A 16,163-nucleotide genomic window follows, 5' to 3' on the forward strand; every position below is an offset into this window, starting at 1 on the left:
TAAGAGCAGAAAATGCCAGTAACTACAGTAACTAGTAATAGATCGTTAAAACAATATGCAGTCATAAAAGCTGCGTGAACATGGCCTCTCTCAGAACATCTGGCTGTGCTGTGGTCGTGCTCCTTGTGACGCCGTGAGATGCCAGGTGCCCACGTGATGAAGGGCGCTGAAGGTCGTGCCGACCTGACCAAGTGTCAGAAGGAGGGCCATCGGCTTTCGGGCCGAAGTTGGTTGCAGGGGACTAAACGCGTGAAAAGTGAAACCGTGGATGAGGGGAGACTACTGTATCCACGAGTTCGTAGCTCTCACTGGACATACAGGTGTCCCCGGCCCCCCAGAAGTTGGCTTTACACCATCTTGCTTTTACAAGAGCCCTGTTAGTACCTGTGCGTGCCAACAGAAAGAAATCCCAAGACGAGTTTTCCCTTTTACAAGGAAGTCACGACCGTGCTGATGAAAGTCTTCCGTAAAACAGCGTGGCCTGGGGCATAAGGCGAACTTCTGGAAAGCAGGGGCTGCCCTTTGCTACTTTAGGCTCCTTCATAGGAAGCCTTCTTCTGGATGGCAGGGGAAACCTGTATTCCATATTTCTGCCTTTTTTTTTCGATGCTAGATCAAAGCATGATTACGTTGGCTTGAAATTTTCTCTGGCATAATTGATATTGCAGAGTAACTTCTTAACGGTCAGATTTTAATGTACTTTTGTGAAAGTTTAGTCCCTGATCACAATCCCCTCCTTGAGGCTTTGTGTTGCCTGGCCACGAGGTCGTGAATTTCAGTTCCTCGCGATTGCTTGGTGTGGTGTCTGTGGTCCTGAGCGCCACCCGAGTTGAAGAAACGTGCACTTGCATGGTGGCCTCGTCCAGAGCAGTGGCTTTGCCTCTGCAGGTCACCAGGCAGCGGTTGCAGACCCTGTGCAGCCTTGTCCAAAGAGGGGGTCCTGAAACATCAGCAGTTGCCCTGTGGGAAGGTGCAAGGTGGTGAGCCCACTTGGAGCTTTTCTGCAGCAAGAAACTGGGCCGGAGGGGGGGCGTGTACTGTGGTAGCACATGGTCACAGGCATGGGGTCGGGGGGGGGCAGGCTTCCCAAAGAAATGGAATTGGGTTATTTGGGGAGAAATGTCTTTAGCCTAAGAGAAATATTTTCCTAATTTTCGTCAATGTTTGTTTATTTTTTTTGAGGGAGAGAGCATGTGTGCACAAGTGGGGACGCAGAGCGGCGGAGGGGCGGACGGGGAAGACACAGAATCCGAAGCAGCTCCAGGCTCCGAGGGCCAGATGTGGGGCTCAAACTCACAAACTGCGAGATCATGACCTGAGCCAAAGTTGGACGCTTAACCGATTGAGCCACCCAGGCGCCCCTAACCTATGAGCAGTTTTAAACATGCACAAAAATAGAATGATACAGTGAACCTTTGGGGAAGATTTTCAGTGTATTTTGTCCAGCTCAAAAGCTCTGGCAAATTCATCAGACCTCCCTCCCCCCACCACACACACACTCCACGTACACTTCTGCCTTCTCACAGTAGAACTTTCTTAAACCCCCTTCAAAGGACTCCGAGGAGGGTTCCCAAGCAGGGTGTGCCTCAGAGTCCTCAGAGGAACTTACTCAAACGTACCTTAGACCTGGACAATTATAGTCTCTGGGTTTGGAGTCCAACGTGCATATTCTGGGAAAAGTTTGACTTCTGGCTCCTGGGCATACCCCTTGTTCGGTCCCTCTGCCCCAGAGGGCCTCCACAGGCCTGCTTGCCTCCGTGAGTTCGTAGCAGCGGCTAACTTGGAGAACTTGAGACATAAGTCAGAGTCTTAGGTTATGCCCTTGGTGTTCTGGGGAACTTGCAGGGCACCTACTGCCCGCACCTGAAGAGGGAACTCCCAGAGCTATTGTCTTTTCCCTCCCGTGAGCTCTAAACACCACCAGACAGAGGAGCATGTTAAAAAGTATATAATTTAGGAAACATAATTTTATAATATTTATGTATACACACACGCACATATATATATATGTACGCATACATATATATATATACACATATACACACATACATATATATATATATACACATATACACACATACATATGTATATTATAGATTCGTGGGTTCGAGTCCCACATTGGGCTCTGTGCTGACAGCTCAGAGCCTGGAGCCTGCTTTGGATTCTGTGTCTACCTCTCTCTCTACCCCTTGCCTGCTCACATTCTCTCTCTCTCTCTCTCTCTCTCTCTCTCTCTGTCTCTCAAAAATAAACATTAAAGATTAAAAGCCATATGTATATAGTTTTTATTTAGTAGATAAGTATTCTGGCAGGGAGAGAAGAGCAGTCTGTTTGTTACAAAGTGAAATTAAATGGTAGACTTTCTGTCCTCTCTCATTTGTCTGTTGGACTTACTCACTTTTGAGTTGTTTAATGATTGTTGCTTTGAGTAAATTAAGTAAATGAAGTTGGTGGGCTTGTGAGCGACCCAAGGAGAAAGGTCATACAGTTGCCCTGCTGAGGAATGGTGGGCCTCGTTAGCAGTGGGAAGTTTTTCTTTCGGGAACTGGGTGGGAAAAAATGAGCCGTGCGAGGTGATGTGTCTCTAAGGGTTTCTTCCTAGAACTTTGAAAGAGGTAGAACCGCTGGACTGTCGGGGTCAGAAGCAAAATGATGTATTTATTTATTTATTTATTTATTTATTTATTTATGTATTTATTTATTTATATTTTTTATTTTTTTTATTTAAAAAAAATTTTTTTTAACATTTATTTATTTTTGAGACAGAGAGAGACAGAGAATGAACGGGGGAGGGGCAGAGAGGAGGGAGACACAGAATCGGAAGCAGACTCCAGGCTCTGAGCCGTCAGCACAGAGCCCGAGCGGGGCTCGAACTCACGGACCGCGAGATCATGACCTGAGCCGAAGTCGGACGCTTAACCGACTGAGCCACCCAGGCGCCCCAAAATGATGTATTTAAAACCGTTCACTGTCCAACTACAACTGTGCAGTTCATTCTTAGAAGATAGAAATGTGATTTTAGAAGGATAGAAGCCTAAGAATCCAAATGCATTGAGGTGCTGGCAAGCTGCTTCAGTCCTGGAAGCCGGTCCAGGGCCGGCGCTTGTGGGAGCAAGCACTGGGTGGGAGCACTCCAAAGGTGACTGTCACACTGCCGCTCTTGGGAGAGCTGCCTTCGGAAACACTCCCCCCCACCCCACCCCCACCCAGTCTCAGAGTGTGGCCTCTTGGTTTGCTAGCCCCTGTTACTGTACTGATTCCTAAGGATGCCGTTCTCCGCTCGGTGGGAGAACCACTGAAGCAGAAAGAAACCACACCGCCCCGGGGTGGGAGTCTCCCTGGATGTGTGGACAAGCCCACGCTCCGCCGACGCTCCCTTGGTCTGTTGGGACTTAGCGGGGGTCACATGAGAGCGGATGCCCCGTCTGAATTTCACTCTGTGGACCAGAACATCATGCCCTTCCAGGCCTCTTGCTTTATGGCTTGACTCCTGGCTCCCTTGACTTTCAGGAACTAGTCCGTGATTTTTTGCCCCCTCTCAGTTGGCAACATTTTCCAGCTCATGGTAGGACACCTTCACCGTCAGAGTGTTCTGACTTTAAGAATTGTGCCTATTAAATATCAGAGAACTGAAAACGACCCGTGACGCATTGACCGAAGGTTCTCTCTACCACATCTGTGCGAGATGTATAGATACTGATAAAGGATGTGAATGGTTTGATTTGTTAAGACGATGAACAGAAACTAACCAGCCTGGGGACCATGCTGCCTGTGTTCCTCTCACAACCCCTAGGGCAAGTCCGACACTCAGTCTGATCCTCCTTGGACGGAATTGAGCTGGACCATTTTGAACATTTTAATCTGTTTGAAAAATGATAAAAAAAGGACCCTATTCTTTGTACATTGGGGTAGAGAATAAATATACACTGGGTACTCCATACTCATTTGGACAAGGCTCCCTTATACTCTATACCCGATGCTGTGCCCGAGCTCACTTCTGCATTTGCAGGACTTCTATACTCCTGTCGGAGGGCCCCTAGGAGAACATGTGAAGATACGTGTGTGTGTGTGTGTGTGTGTGTGTGTGTGTGTGTGTGTGAGAGAGAGAGAGAGAGAGAGAGAGAGAGAAAGAGAGAGAGAGAGAGAAGGAGGAGCACTCTGCTCCGACAGAGAGAGGAAAGTCAGCTTATGAACACAGTAACGGCGGAAGCAAAAATGACTCCTCTTTGCTCATTACCTGCGGATCTTTTCTTTCGGCAGATATATTGCCTTCGACTTCCATAAAGAATGTAAAAATATGAGATGGGACCGACTGAGTATTCTGATGGACCAGGTAGCAGAAATGCAGGATGAGCTAAGGTAAGCTGTATCTTTTCCTGTGGAGGTCGAGGGAGGAGGTCCGCGTGTAGATGGAGCATAGTTATCACACATTGTCTAGCGGGCTTACGAACACAGCGTGCTGGGTTGACCGCGCTGGTTTGGACTCTTTAGTTTTTAGTTCCTTTTTTATTGGAAAGATGAGACTTAGTGGCTTAAAAATATTTTTAGGTTCTTAAAAACAACCCAAGGCCAGGTATTTTCACATTTTTATGAATCCGCTTCCACATTTACAAAGTTTCCCTAATTGGAGCTAGCGTACTACTATTTTTTTTTTTTTTTAATTTTTTTTTTCAACGTTTATTTATTTTTGGGAGAGACAGAGCATGAACGGGGGAGGGGCAGAGAGAGAGGGAGACACAGAATCAGAAACAGGCTCCAGGCTCTGAGCCATCAGCCCAGAGTCTGACGCGGGGCTCGAACTCACGGACCGCGAGATCGTGACCTGGCTGAAGTCGGACGCTTAACCGACTGCGCCACCCAGGCGCCCCAGCGTACTACTATTTTATATTCCGTTGTTTTGACTAAACATTCCATCGCGGATACTTTGATATTTCGTCGTTACCCTACCTGGTCTTCCTAATGATGGTGTTTAACGGCTTTTCTGTACTCCCCCGTGTCACCCTACAGCCTCAGCTAAGTGTTCTTTTTCATCCTAGGCATCCTGGCTTGTTTCCTTGTCTCTTCCCCCCACAAAACATGTGCTGCAGCGAATCACCCTGGGCGTGTCTATTCTCACTTCTGTTCGGTGATTCCCTAAAATAAAGTCTTGAGAGCAGGGCTAATAGTTCAAAGGGTCCGAATAACTTCATGGTACTTTCCAAACGTGTTTGGCAAGTTATTTGCCGTGTTGGCCTATGGGTTTACTGTCCTCTAAGCATAGGTCAATCTTTACTGATTCTAAAGACAGAAGAAGGGATCTCTAAGTCGCTCTGTCGTTTTGTTCCACCTGGGCATGTTTCTGACCCGGACAACCCCCATGCATTTTTCGTGTTGGTTCCACAGTAACACAGTAAAACCTGTCGTGTAGGCATTTCTCAGTTTTTAAAAATGTTTCTTATGCCTATTAAGTAGTCGGCGACGGTTAGTTAAATCTGCTCTTTTTCTATGCGGTTTTGTCATGAGCAGCTAGTGAAGGGCAGTTGACGTGCACCATTATTGGGCTGCAGTGACACTGACCGGACCTGGGACGCTATCGGAGGAGGTGGCTCCTGGGGTTCGCCCATGAATCACTGCCCCACAAGAGCCTGAGAAAAGACGCCAGAGTCTGTCCCCCACCGCGCTCTGTGTCCCACAGGGACAGTGGAACTTTCCCCAGTGCCCTGCACAGGGCCTCTCTGGACACTTTCTCCTGGGGTTTTGGGGAAGGTGGAAAGAATCTGGGCTTTGGGGTATGACCTGTCTCGTTTTGAAATGTTTGCTTCTTATCAGCCATGTGACCAAGACAGTTGTCTTCAAACCTTGGTTTCTCCGTTTGTAAAGTGCAGATAATAATACCTACCTCATAGACCTAGTGTGTAGTTTAAGAAACGATATTTATCAGATACCCAGGACATACTCTGTAAGTACTAACAGCATGCTAACACCCACGTGCACTCACGCACACCTGTGTATATACACCAGCTCTAAACGAACCTCACCAAGTCTGCGTGAATCTCATGCAGATTTTTAGCCTAAGCGCATTCTTTTAGGCCCTTATTTTTAAGGCCATAATTTTTATTTGGCCTGTGGTGAGTCTGTTGTGTTTCCCTGCTCCATTTCGATTTGGGGGAGTAATTACAACGAGATTACTTCGTGGTGTTCATCGTTTGCTCGGTCCCATCGGTTGCTCCGGTTGCTCGGTCCCATCGGTCGCTCGGTTCATCGTTTGCTCCGTTCAGCGCTGCGTGTGTTACGCATTCCCGTGGGGACCGGGAGCGGCTAGACGGGGTGCCGTCCCCTCCATCCTGTGGAACTTTGGTTCTGAGAGATCAGGGCAATGACTTGAAGTTACACAGCCAGTGAGTGGCCTAAGCGGAGCTCGTTGCTCACTGCCAGAGTCCACGCTCTTCCCCGCTACGCTGCGCGTTGTCCAGAGTTTGAGTTCAGAGCATTATCTGAGGAAATTGTTAAAAATGAATGAGACACAGGAACTGAGAACCGTGATTGGCTCCGGGGTGGACATGTGGGTGGTGAAGGGGAGAAAGGGAACCTCATTTTTCAGGTAACACCGTATTGAACTTTATAAACTCTGTACTTTTGCATATTTAACCCAGGATTCTTAACACACAGTTTCCAGCCTTTGCTTGAGAGATGCTGACTTGAGTTCATCTCAAGGCCAAGTGCGTTCGGTTTAAAAAAAAAAAAAACAGCGCAGGGAATTCCGATACAGACGGTGTAGGGACCTTGCTTCGAGAAGTCTGATCTACAGGACGTAGATGAACAGCTGTGTCGGAGGGGGCCTGCTCTGGCCTCGGGGACGCCCCTCGGCCCTGCCGGTTCGTGTCTCGGGGGTGCCGCGGTGCGTGTTTGGACAGGGGCTGTCTCGCCTCGGCTTTTCAGACGTGGTTTTTTTTTTTTTTTTGCTCTGTACTAATCAAATACCCCCCGGGCCACACGTTGCCCTTCCAAACTTCTCATTTGCCAGTTGTCCACAACGTTGCAGACCATCAGCAGCAGGGCGCTCGTGCGTCGGACTGCCTTTGCTATGAGGGTGTTTATACAAATATGTTGTAGTTATTTTCTAGTGGACTCCGCCGGCATGGTGGTGGCAAGCCAGGAGGGCGTGTTCCGCAGCAACTGCATGGACTGTCTGGACAGGACCAACGTGATCCAGAGCCTGCTGGCCCGCCGCTCGCTCCAGGCCCAGCTCCAGGTGCAAACGCTTTTTTCCTTCTGTTAAGTCAGCAGTGCAGCCCAAGTAGCAAAGCTACATTGACGAAATCGTTACCAGCCAAAACAAACAACAGAAGACATTTCACCTTGCTCCCCACCCTAAACCACCTGTTTTCGGTTTTGTGTCTTTCCACCTGTGGGCGTGCACATTTCTGTACCTGCGGTCGGTATGTGTGTACATGGTGTCGTTTGTGCGTTCAGATTTTATTTTTAAGTCAGCTCTACACCCGACATGGGGCTCGAACCCCATGGGTCAAGAGTCGCAGGCTCCAGCTGCTGAGCCAGCCAGGCGCCCCGTACAGTTTCTGATATTTCCTTTTCCTCCAGCGTTATACACAGCCATCATTTTTAAGAGTTGCACTTACTAGGTTGTTGCATTTTCGGCTTATAAGTAACACTGCAGAGAATATATCTTGGTGTGTTATTTTTAGCTTGAATGCTTCCCTTGGGGTTCATTCCTAGAAGTAGAATTTGCTGCGTCAAAGAGAATACGCTCTCCGAGAGGGTCATGGCACTTTACACTGGTAAACTGCTCAGCATGGTTGGTGAATCCGGTTCATTGAACTCTTGCCAGCCTTACGTGTTCTTATTTAAAACTTTGTTTTCTGTTTTAATAGAGTGGTGCCTCAAGGTTAAGTTTTCGTTTGCATCTCTTTTATTACTGAAGCTCAGAGTTCAGATAACATTGGCATTTATTATGAGGGGGCAAACAGAATGCATGCCACATGGCTTCTTGCCCCCGATGGTTAGCTTTGTTTATGACAGTCCAATTCCTGATACCAGGAATTGTGGAAACAAAACACCTCCTTTAAAACGAATTGTCCTTGACTCCTAGTAGGTAACACAGGCCAGAGGAGCGGTTTCCCTGTTGGAGCATGATCTACTTTGTATTGTACCTTGTCCTCGTTCATCTGATGGATTTACTTCAGAGTGTATTTTTTGATGGAAACAATGGTAGCAAAGAAAGAAAAAGGAACAATATTAACAGCGGTGGTTTCCAAGTCCGATAAACAAAAACCTATTTAATAGGTTCTATAATCGGTACTTAACTATTTCACATGCTAAATGTAGTACTAAACAACCTAAGCCACATTTCCAGGACTCTACGCATCAGTTCGGCTCTGGTGGGGACTCCAGGCATACCTCCCCCCTCCCCCCCGCCCCCACCACCACCAGCTAAAGGTCATGGAGGGCAGGTGGAAAGGCCATTCTGGGGTAGAAATGGGGAGGTATGGTCTCAGGTGAACAGTGAAGATGGGGGTTCTGAGAGGGCTGAGGTCCAAGACAAAGACCAGGGCAGGGGGTGCTGATCTGTGGTCCGTGACCCCTGAAGGGGGGTCCGCGGCAGGATTCGGGATGGCAGGGAATCCTCTGAGATCCTCTGAGTCTGTGGGGAGGAAAGGGAAGGCTGGAGGTGACGGGAACAGCAGGGAGGCTAGAGGGTGCAGGCGGTGGGAGGTGGGGGTTGGCAGGGACGGACGAGGTGATGGCTGGGATGCTGCCGCTGCCTTCCCTTTCCCTCCCCCTTTCCCTCTGCCCCTCTACCTGCAGGGCCGGGGGAGTGCTGGGGCCCGGGGTGAGTGGGGGCCGCGGGACAAGGAGCCCTCAGAGGCTCTGTGGCCTGGCCAGGGGCACGGGTGGGGGGGCGTGGGGAACTGGGGCACCCCCTGTGTGCAAGGACAGCATCTCTGCCTGCAGCCGGGAACCGCGTGCTACCAGCCGGGACTGTCTGCTCTTCTTCCCGAGCTGTGTGTGCAAAACCCGTTACGCTTGAGCACGGTGTGCTTCTTATTCCAGAGACTGGGAGTGTTGCACGTGGGACAGAAGCTTGAAGAACAGCACGATTTTGAGAAGATTTACAAAAACGGTAGGTAACTTCTTTAATAGGGGCCGGGTTACTCACGTTGTGAAATAGATTAAGAATTTGGATTTAGAGACTCTGGCCCTCACGTTCGTCATCGTCAGTTGACTTTTCCTTGTTCTCACAGCCTGGGCCGACAACGCAAATGCGTGTGCCAAGCAGTACGCGGGCACTGGCGCCTTGAAGACGGACTTCACCAGGCAAGCCGTGCTTTTCAGCTAGCACTTCAGACCCGCGGCTCTCGCGTCTGGTGCACACGTTAGGATCACCCGGCAGCTTTGGGACGGTGGCCAAAGCCCAGCGCCCGGGGCCTCGGTTCACAGCAGTCAAGTCGGGCTCGGTGGGGGGGGTGAGGCCCAGGCGCCGGTGGCTTCCCGGCCTGCCTGTGGTTCTGCTGCGTGGAGAGCGAACGGCGGCCCCTCGGCCCTTCCCGAGCCCTGCGGAGCCCCTGGGTCAGTGGGGTCTGACTCGGCAGGGGCGGGGCGGGGCCTGAGGTTCTGTGCCTCAGGGAAGCGGCCGGGGATGCCGATGCCACGTTCAAGGGCCACGCTGCCAGTGAGAGGTTAAGACCTGGTGAGTTTGGTTTTCTGCCGGACGGATTCTCTGGGAACAAGTGAAGATTCCTAGACTCTGCTGTTCTAACCACCTCACCTGGGCCTCTCATCTCATTTTTTTCTTTCTTTTTTTTTTCTTCTTTATTTATTTTGAAAGAGAGCATGAGCGGGGGAGGGGCAGAGAGACAGGGAGACACAGAACCCCAAGCAGGCTCTGCGCTGTCAGCATGGAGCCCGACTCGGGACTCCGTCTCCCGAACCCTGAGATCATGACCTGAGCTGAAATCAAGAGTCGGACACTTAACGCACTGAGCCACCAGGGATGATTTTTTTTTTTTTCTTTAATGTTTTTGTTTTTGAAGGAGAGAGAGACAGAGCATGAGCAGGGGAGGAGCAGAGAGAGAGGGAGACATAGAATTTTGAAGCAGGCTCCAGGGTCTGAGCTGTCAGCACAGAGCCTGACGTGTGGCTCGAACCCACAGACCGCGAGATCATGACCTGAGCCGAAGTCGGACGCTTAACCGGCTGAACCACCCAGGCGCCCGGGGATGATTTTTAAAATCTCTGTAATTCACTTTACGCCCGTACCACATACTTTCCAGCCATAAAACTGGGGAGGAACGTAATATACAAATCTGTAATTTGAGATTCACCTCTTTTGACCAGAACCGGGAAGAGAACTCAGCTGGGACTGGTCATGGACGGCTGGAACTCGCTAATACGCTATTACAAGAACAACTTCTCCGATGGCTTCAGGCAGGTAAGTCTGTATTTGCTGCTCGTCTTTGCTCATCCGGCCGCTGCGTCTTTGTACTGTCCCTGAGTAATGTAACTACATCCAAGTGGGGAGTTCTTAATCTCCTTTTTTCTGTTCTAGGATTCCATAGACTTATTTCTTGGGAACTACTCAGTGGACGAATTAGAATCTCATAGTCCTTTAAGTGTTCCACGGGATTTGAAATTCCTGGCTGTAAGAGACCTTTCTGTTTTTCAAGTTTGTAAAAGCACTGTGTCTGATTTGATTTGAAACCTAACGTGTGGTCCTAAAGGGACTGGAGATACTCGGTTTCCCTGAGGAGAAGACGAGGGAGAGGAGTAAAATAACTTTGGTGTCTGTGTTCCTGCACACTCGACTGCCTTCCTGAGAGCACACGGGCCCGAGGGAGGGTGGAGGGCCTCTCGTTCCAGGAAGATTCTACTCCCCTTTACGCTGGGGGGTTGCGGGAGGCACACCTGACATGTGGAAGGCAGGGTATGTTTTTGACGCTTGTCCCCTTTGTGACTCCTCTGTTCACCAGACTTAGCTGGGGCTTCTCTGGGGTCTCCTCCAGGGGGCAGAGGGTCCCGGAATGGAGGGGGCTGGCGCCTCCCTCACCTGTCAGGGCCATCGCCTCGCTTCTTCAGCTCTTGTGACCTGACAGTCTGGCGACGTGGGCAGCTGGGGTCCCACCGCCTAAGTAATGATGTTTTGCCAGAGAAAGATACTTTGTATGTTAGATTGCAGAAGAGTCTTACTTACCCTTTTTCAAGCGAAGACCCCCGCCAGTTGAGCAGAATTCTCGCCTGATGGTCTCTCTCTCTCTCTCCGTTTGCCTTTCCAGTTGCCTATTATCATGGTTGTTGCCTTCTCGATGTGCATTATCTGTTTGCTGATGGCTGGTGAGTCTGCCCTTATTTCATATTCTTGCATTAACTTCTGAGAACGTGGGGCTTCCTTGTACGGCATCTTGAGATTGTGAGTCTGCTCAGCCCTTGATGTCCCCTGCTGGGTTCAGTGAGCCGAGCGAGCAGCTGTGACTGGTCCTTACATGTGACGGAGGAAAAACACATACTCACTTTTACTGATAATTGGTGTTGATTTATTTAAGATTTTAAAATATTTTTCTTTTTTTTTTTTTTTTAAGTTTATTTTGAGAGAGAGAGTGAGCAAGTGCACACACGTGTACGTGCGAGCGGGGGAGGGGCAGAGAGAGGGAGAGAGAATCCGAAGCAGGCTCCAGGCTCTGAGCGTCAGCACAGAGCCGGATGCAGGGCTCGAACTCACAAACTGAGATCATGACCTGAGCTCAAGTTGGACGCTTGATTGACTGATCCACCCGGGTGCCCCTGATGTTTTAATCTTCATAACTGTGTGTGATTTTTTTTCACAAGTGAAATATTATACATTTTTTGTACCTTTTTTTTTTTTTTCACTGAGCAATGTAAACATTTCCCTGCATTCTTTATTTTTAATGGCTGCATTAAAATCCATTTATGAGGGCGCCCTAGTGGCTCAGCCGGTTGAGTGTCTGACTCTTGATTTTGGCTCAGGTCGTAATCCCAGCGTCGTGGGATCGAGCCCCACGTTGGGCTCAGCACGGGGCGTGGAGCCTGTGTAAGATTCTCTCCCTGCTCGCACTCTGTCTCTGCCTAAAATTAAAACAAAAGGGAGGGAGGAAGGAAGGAAAAGAAACCCCATTTATGGGTATGTAGTTTATTTAAACAACCACCTATTAGTAGACAAATAAAAGTTAATAATTAATACACTATCACTAAATTTTATCACATGGGGAGCAGAATCCCCCAAGAACTTGGGCATCTTTGCTGTTGTGTCACTGAAGCTGATGAGCATTTGGGACTAAAGTGTCTCCGTCGAGTGTGGTGCGGTGCTGTGGCAGCTGGAGGCCGGGACTCGGTTGCACTGGGCTCTGAGGGGCAGCCTCGGCGGCTCTGGAGGCGGGCCTCCTCCGGCCTTCCCCCTCCGTCCGGGTCTGCGGGCCGGCTTGTCGGGACGCCGCCTGGACGTCCGCTCCTCACCGCCGTCTCAGATCACGGCAGAAGTCTGTGAGCTGAGGACCCTTAACCGCCAGCCCCCTCCCACGCACGCGCACACCTTGTTGCTGGTGTGGTCCCTGTAATCCCCTCGGTGTTCCGCACCATGGACGGTCCCGACGTGGGGGAGGGAGCCCCTCTTGTTACTCTAGGGCAGGGGTTAGCAAGCGTTTTCTGTAAGAGCAAGACAGTGAATAGTTTAGACTTCCCAAACTACACGGGGTCTCTTTAAAAATGTAAAAACCGTTCTTGTTCACGGCACGAAAACAGGCTGCGGGCTCCAGAGCGCAGGGAGTGCCGTGCGGCCTAACTTGGCTCCCGTGTCCGGTTCAGGGGCAGGAAGGACGGGGCCGGGGTCGGCCAGCAAGTGCGTCCCACGAGTCCTCAGACGCCCACACTCTTCACTCCCTACGTGCTGGCTTTAAAGCACCGCCTTGCGGGTGCCCCTTTCCGGGAGCCAGTCAGTCCGCTGTTGAATTCGTTTTGTTGCTTTGATCTGTTCTGTGTCTTCTTGCCTCTACACCCGCGTGTCCCCGTAGAACCTCAGGGAGCTCGGCCTGCACAGACGGACAGGTCCTTTGGGGAATGTCCCGAGGCGGGCTCGGGAGGACCTGCCTTTCTTCTTTGTCCAAGAAGAATGTTCAAACTCAGAGGGGTGAAAATTAGCAAGTGTATCAGTTTGCGCATGTTTTTGAGTAAAAAGAGACTGCCGCTACGGTTGGCAACGACTCCAGGCAGTTCATCACTATAAAATCGTGGGTTGGTGCACCTGGGTGGCTCGGTCGGTTAAGCGTCCGACTTCGGGTCAGGTCACAATCTCGCGGTCCGTGGGCTCGAGCCCCGTGTCGGGCTCTGTGCTGACAGCTCAGAGCCTGGAGCCTGTTTCGGATTCTGTGTCTCCCTCTCTCTGACCCTCTCCCGTTCATGCTCTGTCTCTCTCTGTCTCAAAAATAAATAAACGTTAAAAAAAAATTTTTTTTAAATCGTGGGCATTGTGTCTAGGTAGGACGGCGTCTGGTTTCTAGCCCATGAATGGGAAGTAAGTGAGCGGGACCCCTGACCGCTCACTAGGGGCCTGCGTTTCTTCCCTGGCGCCCTCTCCCCGTCCCTCGGCCTGCGCCCGCGCCTCCCCGCCCGCAGGTGCCGACGGTCCTATTGCAGGGGAGAAACGACACCAGGTTCAGGTCCTCAAGTTGGAGAACACACAGTAGGTCTTTTCCCACTGCTGCCAACCTTCGTGAACTCTATGCGTTGTACCAGGAGAGTTGTGTGAAATACGTCCTTAACGTGATATTGCGGAGTTTTGCTTTATACGCTTTGACACGCAACTTTTCTGAAGCACGTATGTGTTTGTGAGGTTACTTTTCGTGCAGGTGTTTTGATTGTAGCGAATGTATTAGTAATGGCCTCTTGTGATATAAAGTATATAATCTAAAAGGGATAATTATTTGCGTGATGTAACACGGAATAGTTTAGCCAGGTGCTTCTTCTCAAGGTGTGGCTCCTGGACCAGCGGCATCGGTGTTACCTGGGAACTTGTTAGAAATGCAGATTCTTGGGCCCTGGCCCAGACCTGCTGAGTCGGAATCGCGGTTGGGCCCAGCAGCTGATGCCTTACGGGGCCCCGGCCGGGACTCTGATGCCAGCCAGAGTTCGAGAACCGCCGGTTCAAACCTTAGTTGAGAGGTTCTTGTATTTTTCCCGTAGATGTGCTCATAAACTTTAATGTTGTCGAGACTAAACTTTTAATGTTTAAGCATCCGACTTAAATGTTGCTAAACAGCTGAAACTAGATGTGCGATCAGTAACATGGCTTTTATTTATCAACTCTGTTTATATCAACAGGTGACACTTGGACAGAAACACTGGCCTATGTGCTCTTCTGGGGAGTCGCAAGCATTGGAACATTTTTTATTATTCTTTATAATGGCAAAGATTTTGTCGATGCTCCCAGATTGGTCCAGAAAGAAAAGATGGACTGAATTTGTGTCTGTGGAAAGCGGCTCGGCTTAGAAGATTCCATCATGCAGAACTGGAGTCTTTACTGACCCGCTTTCCACATCAGCCCGAGGTCCTTTTAAAGCCTCTCTCCAGAAGCACGGCTTGTGCTCCGTGTGGGGGGAGGGGGGGTGACCTAGAATCAGCCGGACGTTCCTGCCTCGGCGACCTCTTCACTACTGGGATGGCTCTGTTTATAATTTGAAGCTCTTCTGTAATTAAAGGGTGACCCGAATTCAGCTCCTGGAATGGAAGGAATCTATTCCTTGTCGATTTGATCAACTTTTGCAGGATAAGTAATATATTTAAGAAATCTAGCTTCTTTCGTTATTTAAAATGGTAAAATTATTTTTCTAGCTCAGTTTCCTTATGGTCGTTGTAGAGGCCGTCGCTGTTAGCAAGCGGACTTCGCCACACCTCTTTGGACTTTCTTCAGAGTTTGAGAATCCGCTAGCTTGACTGCTGGTGCAGAGCACGTCTTTCGCAGCCATCGCGCAGTTTGACGGAACAGCCTGAGACTTCAAGGAGTCGGGTCTGGCGTGCTTCTGAAGTTTCAGTTGGGCTGTCCTCTGAGTTCAGCTTGAACTTGCGTATGAAGAAGAAGTCCAGATAATACTTTATCTTTTGTTAAAGGTGTAAATGAAATCAAAGAATGTAAAGCCTGTGTCTTACGCTAAAGGTCCAAAGCTGCCTCTGTTTTCAGGATTTGCCTCCGTGTGGAGGATACCCCTCGACTGGCCAGCAGTCCCTCCCGGGCGTGCTGGTTTCTTTGGGGGTCGTTCGTCGAGACACGCAGGCCTCCGAGAGGCGCTCGTGCTGGACTTGGGGTTGCCCTTGGAGGCCGCAGCTGCTTCCCACGACGCATGGCACCACCCGCGCTCTCCTCTCCGTCAAGGTTTTGTTAGCTCCCGACCAGTAAGTGTGTCTGCAGTGTTGCGCTTCTGGTAGTTAAGTTAGCGTTCTCCAAATCAAGGACCAACTTCAGTGTTAATTTTTGTGCAAAAACAAACCTGAGAAATCTGCTTTAGAAGCTGTGCATAGTTCTAATTATAAGTTGGACTGTGTATTCAAACTGTAATTATGAGGTTTAAATATTAGAAAAGTATGTAGGGTAGTATAATCGCCACTATTTTAAGGCAGTTCAATTAAATACGGCTATGATATTTGTGTTGTGCTTGAAAATATGTACAGTTTATTTCAGTAGTAATACCTTATGTTGTCCTTAAATATCTCTCAAAGCGCCTTGATTTCAACATGAATTTTTTCCCCCCGTTATCTTTTATAAACGTTAATAAGAGACGTTGCTTCTAGAAACTCTAAAAGAGATAATAGCTGGACACCCTCTGTAGCTTAAAACTCAGTCACTAAAATTCACAGTAGGGCAAGTCATTCTTAGAACTACCTATTCCTGACACGTACATAAGCGTAATCTCTTCCAAAGATGGAATGTGTGAAACTTGGTTCGTGTCTACTGTGCTCCACGACTCGAGTGCTACCGGGCATTTCACGGGAAGGACTTCCTCCCACGACCACAGCAGAGACCACCGGAGAGCCGCCGGTGCCCACGGACTGATGCTGGCGTGTCCGATCTGAAGGCGTCCGTGTTCCAGAAGCCTGCGGCGATTGCATTTCTGAATTCATGTACTGTGCACCCATACGTGAAAATAAACGTCCTATTCTTTTCTACC

The 16,163-nt window shown here is 49.5% G+C and overlaps 1 protein-coding gene across 1 annotated transcript in view; it reads left to right on the forward strand.

Moving 5' to 3' along the window:
• SACM1L (SAC1 like phosphatidylinositide phosphatase) overlaps nucleotides 1-16,163 on the forward strand; it is a 59,433-nt gene extending 43,270 nt beyond the window's left edge. Inside the window, exons 13-20 of the mRNA XM_040445106.1 lie at nucleotides 4,261-4,359; nucleotides 7,093-7,231; nucleotides 9,049-9,118; nucleotides 9,240-9,312; nucleotides 10,333-10,426; nucleotides 10,544-10,636; nucleotides 11,268-11,325; nucleotides 14,323-16,163. Of these exons, the coding sequence (XP_040301040.1) occupies nucleotides 4,261-4,359; nucleotides 7,093-7,231; nucleotides 9,049-9,118; nucleotides 9,240-9,312; nucleotides 10,333-10,426; nucleotides 10,544-10,636; nucleotides 11,268-11,325; nucleotides 14,323-14,459 (763 nt within the window). The 3' untranslated portion in view covers nucleotides 14,460-16,163. The remainder of the gene's footprint in view (nucleotides 1-4,260; nucleotides 4,360-7,092; nucleotides 7,232-9,048; nucleotides 9,119-9,239; nucleotides 9,313-10,332; nucleotides 10,427-10,543; nucleotides 10,637-11,267; nucleotides 11,326-14,322) is intronic.

The sequence above is a fragment of the Herpailurus yagouaroundi genome, unplaced genomic scaffold (genome assembly GCF_014898765.1).
Source record: "Herpailurus yagouaroundi ecotype Mexico unplaced genomic scaffold, PumYag 193, whole genome shotgun sequence".
Lineage (NCBI taxonomy): Eukaryota > Metazoa > Chordata > Mammalia > Carnivora > Felidae > Herpailurus > Herpailurus yagouaroundi.